General features: G+C 38.3%; 1 protein-coding gene across 6 annotated transcripts in view; it reads right to left on the bottom strand.

The window, feature by feature from the left end:
- Positions 1-20,652, bottom strand: part of LOC139745610 (kinesin light chain-like) — an 83,138-nt gene that overhangs the window by 35,376 nt on the left and 27,110 nt on the right. For all 6 annotated transcript variants that reach the window (XM_071656006.1, XM_071656004.1, XM_071656008.1 and 3 more), the window contains exons 3-9: positions 17,759-17,989; positions 15,325-15,394; positions 14,147-14,378; positions 13,386-13,473; positions 9,465-9,566; positions 5,390-5,473; positions 4,775-5,017 (exon numbers count right to left, since the gene is read on the bottom strand). In XM_071656006.1, the coding sequence (XP_071512107.1) occupies positions 4,775-5,017; positions 5,390-5,473; positions 9,465-9,566; positions 13,386-13,473; positions 14,147-14,378; positions 15,325-15,394; positions 17,759-17,989 (1,050 nt within the window). The remainder of the gene's footprint in view (positions 1-4,774; positions 5,018-5,389; positions 5,474-9,464; positions 9,567-13,385; positions 13,474-14,146; positions 14,379-15,324; positions 15,395-17,758; positions 17,990-20,652) is intronic.

The raw sequence follows: 20,652 nt of genomic DNA, 5'->3' as shown, positions 1-20,652 counted from the left end.
CAAGTGTTTGACTTTGCACTGCTGCCTATTTGTGATGTTGACTGTATGCTATCTAGAACCTGGTTTGCTTGCTAGGAAGTGTTTACTTGTGAACCCAATTAAGCAGAAAATGAGGCCCCCCTTTTTTAGCACAAGAATCACCCCTCTATCTACACAGTGTGCTGATTATGGCTTCTATCTCTCACACTCAGATTTCATTGACAGTATTAGCTCAATTAGATAGTATACGGTATACGCCGAATATTTCGTGAGGTTTTTTATTTTCGCGAATTTCGTTAGTCAGGTGCTATTCACGAAATTAAAGACACACGAAAATATTGACTCTGATCAAGCTATGAATGTGACGTACATGCACACGTATACATTTCACCATTCGGTACAGGACTCCACGATCGCGAATTTAACCACTCGCGAAATCGTCGGGAAGTTCTGATACTCGAAAATTTAGACTCGCTAAATATATGGCGTATACAGTATTATCTCCTGAAGCTGTCATACGGGACTCTAACTTTGCAACACTGACAACACAAGCAAGCATGCACATGCAAGAAATTCGACAGAGAACTACAAGGCACTTGGGTTGCAATTGGTCTGTTGAATTTATTGCACATGCATTTCACTGTATCACAATACCATGCTACAGAACAGCAGGGAGCCACATGCAGTTGGTAACAACAGAAAGATAAGTGACATGCATTCTGCATAAATACAGATTGGCATTCATATAACTGTAAGTGCTTCAGCAAAAATCACTCTGTGACTTGAAATTCTACAAAAGCTCTTATAAAGGTACTGCTGTGTGTAGTCTGCTGTGCAGTGCATCACATTAACATTTTTAGTTTTCTGTCATTACATTTGCTGTATGGTGAGTAATGAAAAAAGTGCTAGTTTTTCACCAATATACTGCCAATGAATCATGAGATAAAAAAGCATAGAGGTGCAGAAAAAAAGCCAAACTTAGCAGTGATATGGGAGCGGTGGTAACGTGGCAAGAATATATTGGTAATTCATATAGTACAAATGAAAAGTCATTATTGCTACTTTTATATCTTTTCTGTCATGCTCCACGTAGTTTTCTTGTGTTAAGTAGCGAGTGGAGATATCTTACAGAGTGAAAAAGTAGGTACACAATTGTTACAGTGCCCTGGAAATACTAAAGCTCATTAGTAAGTGCATGCCTTGTGTTAATCCTGGTACTTTCAGCAGCATAATGTGATTCTGATTTCGTGCAAATTGGCCTCGCTTTGAAGCTAGACATGCAAAGCACTTTCAGCGAAAAACAACAGCATAAATTTCAACAGACCAAGCAATGTACACTGAAGTGGAAAGACAATATTTATCGATGCAAATTTCTGTCGAAAGCAAGCCACACTAATCATCTCACCTTTAAGCTCATGTACAGTATCACACAATTGACATATTCATTATCAGTCAAAGTGTCCTGATTGTACTTTTAAACTGAAGCTTAACAGTTAACCAGCACACACAACTATTTTGCCTACATATATTCACTGATGTGGCGGACGATATGGCAGTTTAACTGCTGAATGAAACATACAGGGAACAATTCAATACATATCATACAAAGTCTGAAAATAAAATATTTTCTATGTACGCGATATTCAAGTACTGCAAAACTGACCATGGTCAATACCACCATATTACATGTTATACATGCACTTCCAAAAACAAGAATTCAAGTTTCTAATCTTATTGCTGTTTACATTTTCTGAAGGTTTAGAGTAACAGTATTTTAAAAAAAAAAGGAGAAGAAAAAAAAAAATAAACCAGAGCTTCACAATATTTATTATTCACTGCTATGCCATAAAAGGGAAATTTGACTAAAATGATCTAGGTGCATACCTTATTTCCATTCTACAAATTAAAGCATTAAATATGTCAGTTGATGATAATATTCTCACATTTATATATCTTATAGTATGATACAGATGATTATCAATTACAGATAGTCACACCTGTGTGCACTTTTACTCTGCTCTTCCTTTAAATAACAGCTCTTTCCAGTTTCTAGTCCTATCAAAGCAAATCCGAACACTAACCCAGCTGCAAAACCTTGCATTACTCTTTATAATCTCAGTAATCCAATCAGGAATCTGTCTTCATCCTCAGGCTTCTACGAATCTGCTTTCCACAACACAACAATGTGCCACAATATTTCACCTTTGATTACAGTCTTTCTACATTCCATAATAATAATAATAATGATGGTACAAAAATTAAATATCTGAGAGAAAATACTCTTTTAAATGCTTGGTATTGCACACTCTACAGAGGGTTAAAATCAGGTAGGGAGGTAAAAAGAAAAAGAGTAGGAGGAGGGGGGAGGTATAATGGGTGAGGGTGTAATCCGGTGCTGGTCAAAGCAAAGGCTGTTCAGCTGACAGGGTTAGGACGTTGAAGAGTTGGTCCCATGTCTGCTCAATGTAATGTCTGACTTGTCTTCTCCACAACACATACTATGTGACGAGGGTGTTAGAATCGCAGAGATAAGACATGCAGACAGATCGATATCAGATCAAAAACAAAAGACAGAAAACATACACCTAGAACTTACATAGATACAATATGCAGAGAGAAACAATAGACATCATCTTCTAAATCATGCAATGCTGTTTCACTTCTCTTCGATCAATTTTCTGCAAAGTGTCACTGCTAGGACATAATTTCTCTAACTTTGAAAGTGACATAGTTTAAGACACAACACACACAAAAAAAGCAATTCTACCCTTTAAAGCTTAGGTTCAAGATGTAAATATCATTCATACTCTTAGCAGATCTTTCCTATTGCAAAATTTCTGCATTTCCAAATCACAAAATTCCCTCCTAATTTTTTAACTAATCAAGTAACTGCACAATCTTTTTGATGTGCTTGATTTAAAAAAAATAAACGACTTTGACAGAAATTTAAACTCCAGCCCTGATCTGTGAGCAAATATTTTGATTTCTAGTCCTCATTTCAACTAACTGATGCTACAACATTAAACAACAAAAATCTATTGAAAAGTGAATTTCATCCTTTTCATCCTTCAGTAAAATCTCATTTTGGGTAAAAAGTATTTACTACATCATCAAAACAATCCCCAGAAATCCTAGGAATCCTAGACATCAGCAACAGCTTTATTTTATTCTTTCTTAATTCTCACATTCATTTCATCCATGTAACAGTCATTGCATTACATATGAAAGACAGAGATAGATGAAGATATAGTTTGTGCTTACAAAATCAGGTATAGTACAATAGGACTGAATTCTTGAGCATGAAGAGATAAACAAGGTAAAATGTCGACGTCACATATCATAGATATTTCATATTAGAATACCAATGCAAGTAGAATTGTTAAAAAGTTGATGAAATGTTAGAACAGGTTTGATGATGAATACTTGACTGCCTTGCTGGCTAGTTAGTTACCAAACACGTGATCAGGAATAGAATCATATATACTTTGTCAGTTGAGATGAAGAATACACAATATAATGAACAGTTCCACAAGAATAAAAACAAAACACTAACAACAACGATATAGGACGAGGGAAAGTTAGACAGAGTAGCATTCCAGTGCTTGGGGGGGGGGGGGGGGGGGAAGCAGACAGTGAAGTGTGGTCAATTTAAATATTCCGCCTCATGGAAAAGTGACATCACCAAATTAACAGATGATTCATTGTAACTCTCCCTGATGACATACCACATAGCGACAGCACACTGCATTGCACAGCACACTTGCTTCCATCCTACTTGTAGAGACATTTTAGATTTGTATCATCTTTTTTTATCAATTTGGCAGTAAACTAAACTTATGATTTCAGTGACATGACTGAACTCTCTGATGATCATCCGTCACTGAAAATTCCTAATAACAAAGAAAAAAAAAAATACCCCAAAACAGAAAAATGTAGCTGCATAATTATCTGAATTGGCTGTTGTTAAAGTTTATAGAAATACCACGGCAAATATATTTGGCTACCAAACAACGATGAGTTTGTATTAAGCTACAATTTACATGCTACATGTCTGGTACAGTATTATGAAATGACACATATGAGTCTGGTCTTCCACAAATGAACAGCAAACTTCATCTTTACAAGCATCATAAAGCCCACATACAGCTTTCTGATGTCTATAGCTAGCTTCACATCAATTGCAAAAGAGACATCTTCATGTACCAGTATGTGGTAATCAGATGAATGAGAACAATTTTGATTCTTCTGTAATGAACTGCAAACCACATCTTGAAACACTGTGTCAATGTATAGCCTGATTAAAGGCGACCCGTTGACCGTTTCAACTCACGGGTTCATCGTTAAATGAAGAACTAGAGCCTGTCAATGCATGTGATATTCAACAGTGACTAATAAAATGAATCATATTGAATCAAAACTGTTGATTTTTTTTTTCCAAGTGCAAGAAGATATGACTAAATCATGTTAATTCCTGGTTGAATCTAGTAATGCAGAGTGCTTTTCTCTAAGAAAATTCAATCCATGAAGCAACTCTCATCTTACCATGTCCATATAATTCTTATTTACCCCTTTAAATCATGATACGGAGTAATAATGGCTGAAGTGTAACAGTGTATGATATAGGGATATATATTGCATGTTTACGGTGTACATCATGCTCTGGGTTTAGTAAGTACATACATGCTGACCGGTATACATAAATGCAGTGAATACAGAGCATAAAGGCATAAGAGGGTGGGCAGGAGGGAAGGTTATATATTTATGATTTGGATGGCCTGCGTTTTCTTTTGTTCACCTTTTCTTCCCTCTCCTCTGCCTGCATCCAGATCGGTTTGTTGTCTTTATCGTCCCCGCTGATGCCGAACTCTCTCTCGTGGGCCCGGGTCAGGACCTGTTTGTAGAGAGTCTCGGCGGCCTTGTACTTGCCCTGCTTCAGGTACGCTGCAGCCAGGTTGTTCTTGGTCTTGGCCACGTTGGGGTCATCTGGGCCCAGCTTCTTCTCGTAGATTTCTAGCGCCCGCTGGTAGTACCATTCAACCTGGCTCCGCAAACAGGGCAGAGGAGAAATGATACAACAGAAAGAAAAAATAAACATGAGAGAAAAACCAAGTAGAAAGGAGACAGTATCATCACAAACTATCATAATAAACAGAAATGATGCAAATTAGGTCTTAGCAGATAATGTAACTTTTAGAACTGGTCATACTTGCTAAATCACAAACATCTTGTTATAACTGCAAGTTAGTTTACAAATGATTTCACTTGTGTCAGATACACCATAAAAACTCTGTTCAAGAAAGAGGAGTAGAAGCCATTAAGACAATTTGTCAACATTGTATCACCATCACAGGGCAACAGAAACATTCTTGAGGTACGCTTTGCGCCGTCATCCACCCACAGAAAGTCTTACCTCTTCATATTTTCCTTGGTTTTGGCAGAGCAGAGCCAGGTTATTAAGTTGTTTAGCTACATCAGGATGATCTTTTCCTAGAACCTGTGAAGGCAAAAGTGGAATATAATGCACAGAGTCACCATGAGCACTTAGATTCACTACCTATATCCATCAAACCAATTTAGCTTTTAATGCGACTCTGTGGTGATATTTTGTGTGAATATCTGTGTATAATGCTGGAGTAAAAGACCATGCACACATATGTGTATGCTGCCTTGCCCCGAGGCTGGAATTTACCTACTTCTCTGTACATACAACACTAGACTTCCTCTGAAATAAGCAATGAGACACCATCCAAATATCATAACCCTTTCAGAAATTCATTCTTAACACTCAAGAGTCTCTGCATATCATCTGCTTTGAATTATGTAATCTACATGGTGCAGCTGCAGTTTATGAAGAAGAAGAAAGAGAAAACACACACCCACACACACAAACACATTGACTTACCATATCTTGTCCCCCAAAACCAATATATTTTTAATTGCTGACTCGGTGTTACATCAACTGTCATTTGTGGCAGAATGCACAGAACTCAATAAGCAGCAAGTAATTCAGTTCTTTGCTTAGGGACAAAATTTACCAAGGAGGAGAGAATGGCAAGGATTATGCAGCACCAGCTTCCATCGAATGTTCAACTTACACTCCATACTCTGCATGCATGGCACACTTTCAAATGACAGTCATTTACTTTGTTACATTCTCACATCAATTCAATGCTACAAGTTAATTCATTAACATATATCCTACTCAATAAGCAATAGTGCAGTTACCTTGACGGCTCTCTGGGTGAATTTAAAATGTAATACCATTTTAAAATGTCCATTACTTAAGTGGTTAAGACCCCAATGTTTGCATGAGTCACTACTGACATCAATCATAATATGCATCATCATCATCATCATCATCATCATCATCATCATCATCATTATCATCATCATCATCATCATCATCACCATGAGGAATAATTGTTTAAAGAGGAGAAATTCACGTTGTGATGGCTTTCATGTTTGAAGTGGATTTGAGTGTGTGTGTGTGTGTGTGTGTGTGTGTGTGTTTGTGTGTATTTGTGTGTATGCATACATTTGTGCATGTGTCTGTGTACACTGAGGTTCCTTCCATCTATCCCCCCCCCCCCCCCACTTCTCTTTCTCTTTCAATTTCCTGAAGGTCATGCCCCATCTATAGTTTATCACCAGAGCTTAGCAACTAGCTCTACACTGGAACCACTGAAAGGGTTTCAAGGTGATCATTACCAATACCACTTGCTATGATGATCCACAGTATAGGAGCTCCAACAATTCCATTAGCTGCAGCACAAGTAAGAACACACGCAAACCCCATCTACCCAATGGCATTTTCTCCCCATCGTCTGACATTGTACTGACAGAGGTTGCAATCAATATTTCATTGTACCATCGATAATTCACTAGACGAAGCAGATGGTGTGTCTGAACGTGCCACACATACCTCAGTGTGGGCAAATATGGGTACAGAAGACAGTTCCACTTTAATGTTGGCCTAGTTATTTTTACTTAGCAGGCATAGTGTATGGTGAAGGGAATGCTGATTTACAGTGATGTTGGCATAGGAAAATGACATACAACTAGTCAAGACCATGGCTGCAAGTGCATGTACATGGGCAAGTGTTGCATTGAGGTGAACACTAATCCAGGCAGGTTGAATGTGCATGTTCAACAGGTACTTTTCATGAAGGTGCACATATCAAATGCACAACAACAACAACAACAACAACAACAAATTCCTGGTATCAGATAGCATTTCGCTATGCATTTTAGATATGACTGCTATACAAAATATCATGTGTGTAGCAATTTCATTACATAGACTTGTTTACCATTTTGTTCAAAATGTATGTCTATCAACTAAATTGCTATTCAATTTATTCCCTGAAATGTTAAGAGTTTGCAAATTAATTACACAAGACCATGACATTTACTGAATAAACCACAAAATGAATAACACAGCTCCTTTTGTAAACAACATTTCTTACCCGGTAAACAAAGCATCACATGTTGATTAGAACCTTTTGAAATATTTTGACTGTCTTTATTTCTTATCTACAATGTACTTTAGTTTTGAAATATCCACAGGGCCTACCTAATCAACATTAGGTCCTTTCCATGAAATCACATCTCCACTTGGTAATTTGATATTTGGCCTAATAAAGAAACTCTTTTGAACTGGGCAACTTGTGTATATGCTAAACTAAATTGTTATAGAGTATAGAAACATAAGACATAAACATAGTAACCATATAGCACATTCAAAACTGTCAACATGAGGGTAAGACCCCCCTATTTATTTCCTGACTGTGAGACAGCCAGGCAAGCATGCATGAAATCTACAGTCACTGCAGTCATCTCATTCCATCCAAGTATCTTTCACTCATCAAACCTAACCATGCACACATGCAAAATGCCCACTTGCACCGTGGCATGCGACATGCATATTTTCGAGCCCTAGCCATAGGCCTACTGTGTTATGAGATAGATGGCACTCCAGCACTACACCCCTGCTGGGGGGACCTGCGCTCTCTTTTTCTATTTCTCTCTCCCTCCCCCCTCCTTTTCTCTCCCTCCCTCACACAGACACAGACACATATACACACACAAACAGACACACACATCTTTTCCCATCTTTTTTATTCTAATCTCTCATCCCTGGACAGCGAGATTATCCATAGCTTGCAGCACAGATAGAGTGAAAGATGTCACATTACCATTCACCCTCAAGAAATTAGTTCACATGTAGAACACCTAGCTGACATGTTGTCACTAAAGCAGATGTTCATCACTGAAAGGAATTATCTGGCTCAGATATTTCTTTTTTTTTTTTTTTTTTTTTTTGGGGGGGGGGGGGGGGTAAGATTGAATATGAATCTCTTTCATTTCTTTTTTTGGCCAATATCACGACTCATCTGCACAGCCCACAGGCTGAGAAGCAGGGTCTTAGTCCATTGCCCAATAACAGCTAAATATTCAATTCAGCAAACAATCTTCATTCACATCACATCTAATCTAGTCCCCCCCCCCCCCCCCCCACCTCCCTAATCACTTGTTTATCAGCATTACCAGATCCTTTCTACCACACTGATTATGGGATAGAATGGAATGAAAAACTAATCATATACCACTGTCAGTTTGATACCAGACACAAGCAGGTTATGAAGAGTTTGCAAAACCATTATTGCAAAAGTCAAAATTTTTGATCAGTTTTCGGCAGGAGGCAAATTTCAATGAACTTCACATGTTTATAATTCATGGATGAAAGTATTTCTGTACACTACACACAAAAACAGCACCCCCAAAATATAACACTTCTATTTTCACACTTGTTCCATAAATTTTAGATTTGGGAAACATTTTTACCCCTTGAACTAATCCATGCTCGCTGATATAATTAGTGTTTAATTAACTGTCATATGAAAGTTTTAGAAGGCAGTTGAGTTTCCCAAAATGGCCAAATATCAAGAAAATAACTAATAGTCTACAAAATTCTTTATTGGTATGATATAATCGAAAAAGTTGTATGTATTAACAGCATTGGTCTATGAAAGAGAGAGAGAGAGAGAAAAAAAAAACATTACCAGAGCTCTCTTTTAAAGTTGACATGAAATTAGATGGGTATAAAATCAAGGGTACATACATGAGGACATGCATTCTCCCAAGCCAGAAATGACATGTACTTAGCAAGGACCTTTCTTGAACACACTTGCATATGATCTACATTGATGAACTTGAGACAGTGATATTTGTTTTCTTTTATGCCCAGTGAGAGGCCAGATCTTCACATACAGTAACTTGTATTAAATTTACAAAAACAAAGAGATAAAAGGTTCATGTATGACCCTAAATTCCCATATCCTCGACACTGTGTGAGGTCTCCCTGTCAAAGGATTTCACAGAACAAATCATCCCCCCCCCCAAAAAAAAAAAACCACCACCACCAACAACAACAACAAACTCTTCCTAAGACAGGTAGGAAAAGGCTTAAATGCTGGCTAACTTACCTTTTCCCTAATCTCAAGAGCTCTCTTACATAAAGGCTCTGCCTCCTTGTACTTGCCCCGCTTGCCATACAATACTGCCAAGTTGTTCAGTGTGGCAGCCACCTGTTCGTAATAGAGAGATAAAGAAAAAGAGGAAATACAAGACTTGTGACAGCTTGATTACTTTGGTACTTGTTATTTCCTGCCATAATCTTCATTTCATGGAATTCAGTGCATCCCCCTATTTGCATTTTTATGCTGGTGCCATCATATCAAATATCATCTTTTTGTCTGCAGCTTCTACCAACGAAACTGTATGAAAAGACGTTGAATTGGTCACATATCACAACATCCCTCTGAGCAAAGTAATGTGACAGTTTCTGCATGTACACTACCCCCCCCCCCCCCACACACACACACAAAATGTGGCATCTGACAAATGCTTGGAATCAGATCCTACGACACAAAGATCTTAATGGGATCTTGTAAGATCAAACTTCCAGAGCACAGATGACCATTTGAAGGCATCATGACAACATGGGAGGAATAAATCAAGAAAACATGAGCTTTAAAACTGAACATATTCATCTGGCAAACACCCAATATATAAAAAACAAAGACTGTGTACCACAGTGACCTGCCTCAGTGCCATGTTTCCCAGCCTTACATTTCCTCTTCCATAACAACGAAACAACCCGCCTGCTAGATATTACTCATCATCTGCATTGAGCAACTCTCAACCCTTCCAGTGCACAAATGTTTCTCATGAAAGTGAAAGGCTACTATCCTACCCTTTTGACACGCAATCATTTTATAGGTCAAAAACTTTTTGTCAACAAGACATTGCCCAATTCAGCCCTATATACTACAGTGGGAAGTGGCTTGATGAAACTTTGTCATATGACAGTGCAAAGAACCTAAAGGATTAATGAAATGAATCCTATTATGAATAGCTCTATAGAGGCTTTGTAACAGCAAGTCACAAAACCATACTCACTTTGGGGTAAAAAATATGAAACTTAATTTGCTCTGTACATGAAGAGATTGACACTTCATGGAACAGTGTACAATACTTACTGCGTAGCAATCTTACCATGAATTAATAAGTAAACGGTTTTATGGAAAGTAAGTAAAGCCAAATGTAGTTGCCTAAAAATGGCAGCACCTTATAGAGTTAGACTGCCTTAATCAAGTGTATTGTAAAAAATAAGAAATGCATTCTACAACAGGACTTTAAGACATTGAAATACCACATGTTCTCCTGAACCTGACAATGTTTTGATTTCACCAGTCCCTTGGATGTAAATATTTACAAATTCCTGTGAACCAAATTTCTCCCAGTGTGTAAAGATTCAGGGTAAAGCAGAGAAGAATAATGTACAGAGACAAATGACACAGGCTAACACCACATAAATCTTTTGTCTCCCCACTCTAAACAAACTTGCTTCTATTGATCACAAGGACTGAGCTAACTGCAGAAAGCATGATTAATGGCTCCTTTGTATGAAGATCCCATGACAAAGGTACTTCCACAAGGAGTGACTTGAAATGTAGACTGTGAATAACAACAACAACAAAAACACTATCCAGCCATACACTGCATGTATATCATGGCATGGTATGTAGATGTTTGTAAATCATTTTAAACATTTCTGTGCAGGGTCAGTCAAGGCAGATATGGATTGTATGGATAGATGTGGGTTATAAATGTCTGATTAAAAAACATAAGAGAAATAGAATGAGCAAATATTGTTTGATCACATGGATAGTCACACTGATCACGCTGAGGATCGTGTTTCTTTCACATGATGAGCATTACATGTAGTTGGTGTACGAAGGTACATGTACTTAACATTCAACACAGGGAATGAAATTACAAAGTTTACTGAAACAGGTAAAATGTACCATCATGTTGCAGTCAAAATGCTGCTCAAAAAAGTACCATTGCTCATTTACATAACTTTCATAAAAAAACATTCCCCCAACCTTTCATTTCAAAATCAATATTTCATCAGAGTTGTAGCTGACATCTTCCATGTGAAATTAGCTTTACGTCCGCCATGCATATCAAATTGCCTGTTCTTAATGTGATGATCTGACTCATCACACCCGAAAGTCACAATCGAATGATACTGGGCCTCGATGTCGACACCATTATCATTTCACCTCTTGGTGGGAAGAACTCTATGAGGTAGAAATAATCAGAATTTATTCATTGCCCACAGGCGACTGACTGAGAGAGCATAGGAGAGTACATTGACTCATCTTGTTTTCTTTTGCTCTGTTGGTTTCTTGGGTTCACAGGAGGACAATGAAGCTATCATATCCATTTTGTATTCATCTTTTGTCACCCCACTGGCAATTTCACCCCGGGTCCATTGCTCGAATCTTACATTTGACAACAGTATCTAATCATGCCTTGAGAAATTGTACTTCAAAGGATTTAATTCTTAACACTGCATTGAATTCTACTCATCTCAAAAAGATAAAGTCATCTCGCCAGCTTGATGTCAAGATTTATAAAGAGCTGCAAGGAGTCTCTTACATGAAACCAACACTTAAAAAAAATTAATACTTCTAAAACAATGCAACTGCATTTTTTTCCACTTACAGTACCAGACTATTTGCTACATTTGTCTGTGTGTGTGTGTGTGTGTGTGTGTGTGTGTGTGTGTGTGTGTGTGTGTGTGTTTTATAACACACATGTAACTCACAAAATGGACACTGCTCTTATCCAAGCTTGGGCGACATCTAAATGTCAAACATGGTACTAGGAGATGCAAAATGAAACAGCTCTGCCTCCCACGGAGACAGAGACTGGGAGGGAGAGTAATTATTCCTCGCGCAGAATTGTCACGTCAGGATTGAATGTGTAATATGACAGCATTCAATAACTGAGGTGAAGCGTGAAGCAATATCTCTCCCTGGAGGATACTGGCCACCGCCACACACACAGGGCATCATGATGCTTTGCAAGTCCAAACAGAAACCAATATCAAGAGTGCCGATCTCTGTCAATAAGAGCCGACGTGAATTCAAGCATGCTGTGGTGATTGTCATCCACTCTCATCACTTGGTTATTACACATCACCACCACCACTTGATTCCAGCCATGCTATTACAAGAGAATCACCATCATCTCTGCCACTCATGTCGACATCAAAACTCAAGACTGCTAGCGATATCATGCCAGTATCCATAATTTGTATGCAAAACATCCTGTTTTCACAAGCAGTGGCATCACCTTTGTAATTCTTACCACAATCATCATTCAAATCTTGGTTGATACCATTCTTCACTACTTATTGGATTTTTGTGCTACTGGTTTAATCATCAACTTCATCTTAATTATCACAACTGTTGGTATTGCATGGAAACTTATAGTATAAGTGTGTTATCAACCAGGGTCAGGAGTGACTTAGCAAAGCTTAGAATGGACTGTTTGAAATATTACATGGTCATAGGGAGATATTGTTTTTATCTGCAATGTTCTGCAGCTTCATCTACATATAAAACATTAGCTGAAGGAAATGCTGAAGAAAATAAATCTTCAGTCTCCACAATACATGTGTTTTAGGAAATGAATCAGTATCTGTGGGCAATATCTGAATTACAGTTAGAATATTGCATTACAAAGATACAGATGACCTAATTCTCATGTAAAGACAATATGAATATCATTATGTCCTGTACATACACAAGATTACTTTTGGGTGATAGTGAAACTGTAAATATGACCCCTTTCATCACATGAACTTCCTCTGCAGGAAGCACAGATTGAAAATCAACAAAGAAAAATATGAAACGAAAGAAAAAGAATACTGTCTAAACAATGTTCACATACAGCCAATGAATGTATCATTGTTATGAAAATCGATGGACACATACATCTCGGAGAAGACACAGTGAAACTGTATGGCTTTTTAAACCATAAATACTTACAGCAGGATGATCCGGTCCTAGGGTCTTTTCCCTGATGGCTAGAGCATCATGCAGTAAGTTACCAGCCTCCTTGTACTTATTTTGATCCCTGCAAGGTAAGAGTGGGCGTGGGTTAGGTACAGGTGATGATTGGAGTTATATGAGGAGGGTTCAAATTTTATGGGACAGTGATAAGAGCAGGGAGAAAGAACCAGACAGACAGACAGACAGACAGATGATATTACAGAAGGTCATGGAATGATAGACAGGAAATCACAAGATAACGACAAAAGATATCATGTGTGACCAGTATACTTCAATGAGAGAATCAGTCACAACAAAAAGTGCATACAATAGTAGGAATGATGAATATATCATACAAAAGAAGAGATTATAAGTTAGAATGTCACAAAAATATGGGCCTGATTCTTTTTGCAAGTTGTAGTTTCTTCCACATATATTATTATATAATGCTAACTCTTAAGCCAAGTAAGCTCCGTTTGTTACAAGCATTTGTTATAAAAAAATTTACAGTTGACTATATCTATCATCTTCAAGCACAGAGCATACTGTGAGTTATACATGTGAGAAATTAATCTCTTAATACAGACTACACACCTATCCAAAGCTATGACCAATAAGAGACAGACATCCATATGTCTCAAACACACATGGTAAAGTACTGAGAGATGGGAAATTGTTGTTTCATATGTAAGACCTTGTCCTCAGCTCTGCAATGCTAATTTGGCAAATGAGATTAAAACCGTCTGCGCGCCGCATACCTGTAGACAAGGGCAAGAATATTGAGCATCGTCGCAACGTCTGGATGGTCGTGACCTGACGTCTTCTCCAAGTCTTCCAGGGCCTGTTTACAGAGCGGCACGGCCACCTCGTAGCGGCTTTGTGAGGCATACTGGATGACCAGGTTGTGCAGGGTCCGCAGGCGGGCGGGGATTTCATAACCTCCGGCCACCGAAGACACAGACCCTCCACCAGACTGAGGCTGGTAGCTCTCTGTGCAGGCACAAATGTGGAGGATGGTAAATCCGTGAACAGTTGGCTAAAAATACATTGTTACAGATTTTTATCACACCAAAAGACTGCCTTTCCATATATTGGGATGTGTTGCATTACATTAAAAAATTATGCTTCAACCTCACTACCAAAAACACTAAAATATCATCTTAAAAGCAGGACTTGTATAAAACAAATCAATTTCAATTCAAAATGATTTCACTTTTAAAACCACCTCATTTAAAATTCAAAAGCAGCATCAGTTTAAATAGTAGTGGGGATTAAAGTCATCTCATTTCTCATTTTGAGGACACTGTCATTGTAAACATGGGAGTACTTCAAGGTATGGAAATTTTCACAAATTCTGCACACTTCAGAATGACCACAAAATAATAACACACAATTCTGTGTGTATGTAGATATTACATAAAACATACATGCAAAATGACAAACATGAAAGTTCACTAAAATTGGATCTGCATGAAGAACAACTGGCATGAAAGTTGTCACTCTACCAGAATGCAATCAAATGTCCCAGTTCCATTTAAATCGCTGCATAATCTGACAGGAAAGCATCCTCCATGCAGCCACCTCTCTGTATGTAAAATAGGTAGAATATGTCTGAAATCCTTGAGGCTTAATCAATACCAATCCAGTAGCCTTCGTGATATTAAAAGGGCTCGCCACATGAGACGGAATAGATGCTCTACTCCCGTGTTACTTTCAAGTGCCTCACGAGTATTTCTCACTTGTGAGGCTGCCTCGGGGTTAGAAGTGAAGCATGGAGGAAATATTACACACTGCATGGGAGAACGCACAGCTATGTTGCTATGTTGTCTCCCTACCATCCATCCCCCCAATCCTAACACAGTTTTTTCTCAGAATTGTGACACGTAGACGGAAGAGTTCCTGAGAGACATTCAGAGAATTAGGAAGAAGCTCTTACCATCTGCTTGTGAACCATCGTCATCTTCAGGGAAGCCAAGGTCTAAAGGTTCTGATGACGTGTCGTCCCCCTGAAGAAGATGAAGGAAAAGAAGAAAAAACAAACAAAATAAAGACAATAAACCTCAAAGAAAATTAGGCATGAAGTAGGCAAATTTATATGCTTCATCTGATGCCTTGTGGTTCCAACAAGATCCATCAGGATGCACATTGGTGTCATATACAACTCAAAAAGAAAGTTTTCGAATATAGCATATCTCATATTCTGCAATTATGCAGATATAATGAAAGAATAAAAATAATATTAAACTAAATTGTGAATGAGAGTATATTTCGCTGTCTCTGTAAAGCACTGTACCTGTGCTATTGCTAATTAATAAAAATCTAAAAATAAGACATGTTGCATAGTTCTACTGAATTTGTCACATAGCAATGATATGAATTTCGATTGCCATTGATTGCATGTATGCTACACTTCACATAAATAAAGAATAAATCAAATGATTCAACAATGTGTGGACTCTTCTGTTGAATAAGTTAAGATACACGCAAGATATGGAATGTATTGACATGATACTCATACTTTCACCTTTCCTTCAGGAAACACAGAATAGCACAATATACATCAAAGTTGACAAGTATGTTTGACATGTGTGCTCAACAAGCAATGAACATCATTCAATGTACAGACACAAAAAGAAAGTAACACATGTCTGCTTACAAATTAAATACAAGCTTAAATCTAATCTAAACACAATCCAATGAGACAATCTCAAACAATGCGTATCTATATAAATCACTCAAAATGAACCAAAAGAGATGCTCAACAAATGACTGAGTTGAACACAGTACATGGTTTTAATACATTTACCTCATACAAGGCTACTTATTTAAATGTGTATCCTATGTGGTGGGGATTGGAAACACTGACTCCTGACTCCAAACTGATTTCACATTATCAATTTCATTAAATGCACGGAGGGTACTCTGGTTGCTTTTAAACCTCCTATACCTGAGTACAAGTGCACATGAGACATGCATGTCAACTGAAAGTGAAACTGGAAAAGGAACAGGGGAATGAGAATCTATACCATGTGAACTCAATTGTGCATACATCACCATGTAATTCTGGCTAATGTAGAAACTCTGATTTAGATGTCAATAAAACCTTGGAAAATTGTAATTTCTATCTGCCATCACACCAACAATCTACAGGATCTACTGCCTTCCCCTCCCCCATTTTTTGCAGTTACTCTTTTTTTTATGTGCACACAAAACAATCAGCTTTCTTGTGGAAACTGAGTACAAAGAGTGTACTTTGGGTATACTTCCTGGAATGTCAACTATTCAATGGTGTATCTCTGTACCTGTACTTGTCAATCTATCAGGTAATCATGGGTGTTTTCAAAGTTTGCTTGGAGAAATTTATTGTAGCAGATGTACCACTGAGGTTATGCGAGTACCTAAAATCCACAGAAAACAATTGACACTATATCTAGATACAATTGTAGTACTAAATATAAAATGAAGATCAATGAAAGCAAATTTATATCAGCAAGGCACTGCCTGGAACTTGTACAAGATCAGTTTAAAGGAGTCTACATGTACGCGATGAGCAATGAATTCTACGAGACGAAAAAAACTCCATTTGCCCGTAATTTGCCATTAGAGCTCTCCCGACTCCATTCTGCTAATTCTGCAAGGCCATTACACGATCTCTGGGACCTTCATGTTGGCTCCTCATGACATTAGCCTTCACGTTCATTTCCATGGTATGACCTTTACATTGCATCGCCTCTAATCTACCATCCCGCAGCAAAATTACCAGCAACTCAACATTCCCACTCAGAGGCACAGTGGCAAGGATAGCCGCAAGTGATGGACAGAGCAATCAGTCCAATATTCCTCCTACACCATTTCCCTGAAATCTTGTACAGTTCCATTGTCATATTTTTTTTTCCAATTAACATATCCAAGAAGATCTCATGGTACATGATGCATAACTGTCAACATAGCTGCTTCCATTAAAAAAATCACTGAAAAATTTTCGATACTACATTACTCTTTGTCCCCTACATGTCATTCATCTTTTTAGCTGTTAATCATACAACTGAATAAAACTTTAGCCCTTTTAGAAGAGTGTATGAGGAAATGTTGATAAGACAATCATATTCAAATAAAAAGGCAATAAAAGTGGTGGATATATTGAAACACTGATAATGTTACTGTCTTGAGTAATAAATTTGCCATACATCAAACATTCAATCATACCTGCTGAACAAATGTGGTATTAGCTTGCCACAGGTCTACAAACCATGTGTAAGTCAAAAAAAGAAAAAAAGAGAAGAAAAGCTGAACGCTGAATCACAAACTGCGGTACGGATCTACATCTAATCTTCATCTACAACTCAAACTGATCAAGGCGAGAAACTCACATCTGGTGTTCTGTCCTCGTCAAACTTCTTGATGGAGTTCATGTACTCCAGGTGTTTGTACTTGACCTCCAGCTCTGCCAGGTTCTGTTCACTGGTCTGCAGCTTCTGCTGGGTGGCTGCCAGTTCGTCCCTCAGCCAGGTGTTCTCCTGCACCAGCCGCCTCACCTGTGCCCTCAGTTTCTGCTTCTCTGCCTCCACCATGTTGAGATGGTGGCCTAGAGCCATCATCACCTGCAGCGGGAAAGGGGAGGCAAAGAAGTCAGGACAGGTTAGCTCATGGCAACATGCTGGGCGGAATGTTACAGCACATCTTAATGACACTAACTGGAATATCCACATGGCTAGAGACCTTAATATTCACAAGGTGCTAGCTACTCTCTCAACTTATTTATCCAATTATAATACATAGAGCAACAATTCAACCTCACATCAACACTCTTAAGTTTGGATAAACACAAGCATAAACCCGGCATTCAGTTGTTGCTGTACATACTCTGGCAAATTCAATCCAAAGCTGAAAATGAGTTGTGGGTGTCTGGAGGACTGCATTACTTCAGCAGCAATCTGTGATTGCATTGGGGCAGGAAAGTTTATAAATCTGCTATACCTGTGAATAGTGGTCTCTTCATATTTTTGAAGAAAAATTTTCCGTATTTCGTAATGTGGGTGTTTCATTTTTAACCCGTTGAGGACGGACTGATTTTACTATAACACGCATTTCTCATAGACACCTGCCCGAGTACTCTCGGGACTCGGCTTCAACGGGTTAAGTCACAAAACGATTTCGCAGAGTACAAACTGTTATTCTTTGATTTTACTTAATCAAGAGATAATAATTCATGCCCTGACGAGAGACTGAGACATACTTTGTTGTGAGTGGCAAAACAGATTTCTCAATCCTATTTTCTCTTGAATTTTCATAAACAACACAAAGAAATAATTCACATACTTGGGCATAGCTTCATTTCTGCAGTGAAATCAATGGATTATGGCACATGCGCACACACACACACACAAACACATTTCAATTCCAGAAAATATGCGACCTGTTTTGCAATGTCTGCAAACATAATACCCACATCAACCGAACTACACATTCATAACCTTTTTTTTTTCTCTATCCTTCCACTTTCTCTCGCTGCCCCCCCCCCCCCCTCTCTCCTTTCTATTTTCTCCTTTCCAACCTGCTGTTCATCCCTTCTCCAATCAATCCCTTCCCGGGAGGCATGTGGAGACTTATTTATTCTGGCAAACACTGGCATGGCTTACTTCCTATGTTTATGCAGTACAGTGAAGGGATGGAGAAATAGGCAGGTATTCAAGGGAAGAACCATGAGAGATTTGCAAACTCCAAGAGAAATGCAAACCTCCACACTGCAAATAATTGATCTTCTTGATGATAGGACATCCTAGCTTTATTTCCATAGCAATCAGAGTGAGGGGGGGGGGGGGACATTCATCCTATTCATCCTATTGCTGCCTTTGGAGACTCTGCAAATTCTAGTCAAAGCATAATGTATATGACTACATCAATCACATTATTTCAAAGTCCATAAATTCTCAGAATCTATAAATGTGTGTAAATTTTGTGACACTTCCAACTAAGATGAATAAAAAAAAAACACCCAAGATTATTACAATTAAGAATACAAAATTCAGCTGCAAATTTGCCATTTACGTCACTGTATTCACGTTTATGTGTGGGCGACTGTCAGCAAGCTACTCACTCAGCCTACAATGGGGCCATGTTACATCAGATTTTCTTAATCATTTGTACACACTACTCCCCTCTATTCACTGAAATGGGTGTCCCTAAAGTCAGCACAAAAGATGGACATTATGTCATGAGAAGATACCACATACATGCATGCAACCATTAGTAATCATTAAATCCCTGAAACCACATTTACACTCAGGATGCTAAAATTAGTGTTGGAGTCTGACTCACAGTCTTTACACTCCCTGACAAAATTTCCACCCATGTAATATTTCATGTAATACTGCTCAAGGATTAATTTGAGTCTATAGCCACTAAACACAGCTGCATAGTGACTCTAAAATAGTGAGATATGAAATAACACATGAAAATGGTTGGGTAAAAATCAAATTCATTTGTGTAGAAGTTACTTGAAACAGGTGACAGATGCAATATTGTCATACAATGTATTTAGAATATCTAAAGAAAGAATTTCATCAGCCTCAGCCTTTTTCATCTTGTCATAGAAAAGAACTCCTACAAATGCCACATCAGTGCCATGCCACATCAAATCTTAAAACAAGCTCAGAATGCCTTGATGGAAATTTTAGAAGTAATTCTACAGTTCACTACATATTTTTTTAGTGTACCACTCTTAATGAACTGTGTACATGTATCTCAGCTTGCAGGAAATAACATACTGTGTATGTGCAGGGCAAATAATCAGCCGTTTGATATCAAATTCCCATTTAAAGGCATGGACATATTTTTTCTCCAAAAAGTCATTATCCACCATAAATATAAGCATGCTCCCTGTGTCTTTACTGAAAGATACCTGACTATCTCATGTAAACAGGGTAGCAACAGGTAATCAACTTCACTTTTTCTGCCAATCTTATCTCATCTTCTTTGTCGCTGGTAATTCCTCATGCCCTGACTACAAAGTGTGTCTCGAATGTTCTGTTCATCAAAGTTGATGCCGCGCGCCCTGGTTTGCATCAAACAGCACCCCCGTAACACGAGAAGGAGGCAGAATCAACGTGCAGATTTCTATGGGAGTGCCTGCAGCAGAAAACTGATTATGTGGCAATAGCTGGGAGGCAGGGAGGCAGGGAGGCAGGGAGGGTACTTCTCCTGAATGCCGCCACTTGTCCTCTTCAATAGTTCTCCTGCCTGGATACTTCCCCACACCTAATGC

Source organism: Diadema antillarum, unplaced genomic scaffold, assembly GCF_040938485.1.
Source record: "Diadema antillarum isolate AM-2024a unplaced genomic scaffold, OU_Dant_1.0 seq00001279_RagTag, whole genome shotgun sequence".
NCBI classification, from domain to species: domain Eukaryota; kingdom Metazoa; phylum Echinodermata; class Echinoidea; order Diadematoida; family Diadematidae; genus Diadema; species Diadema antillarum.
Note: the sequence above shows the minus strand (reverse complement) of the source record. Positions and strands in the feature narration are given on the sequence as shown.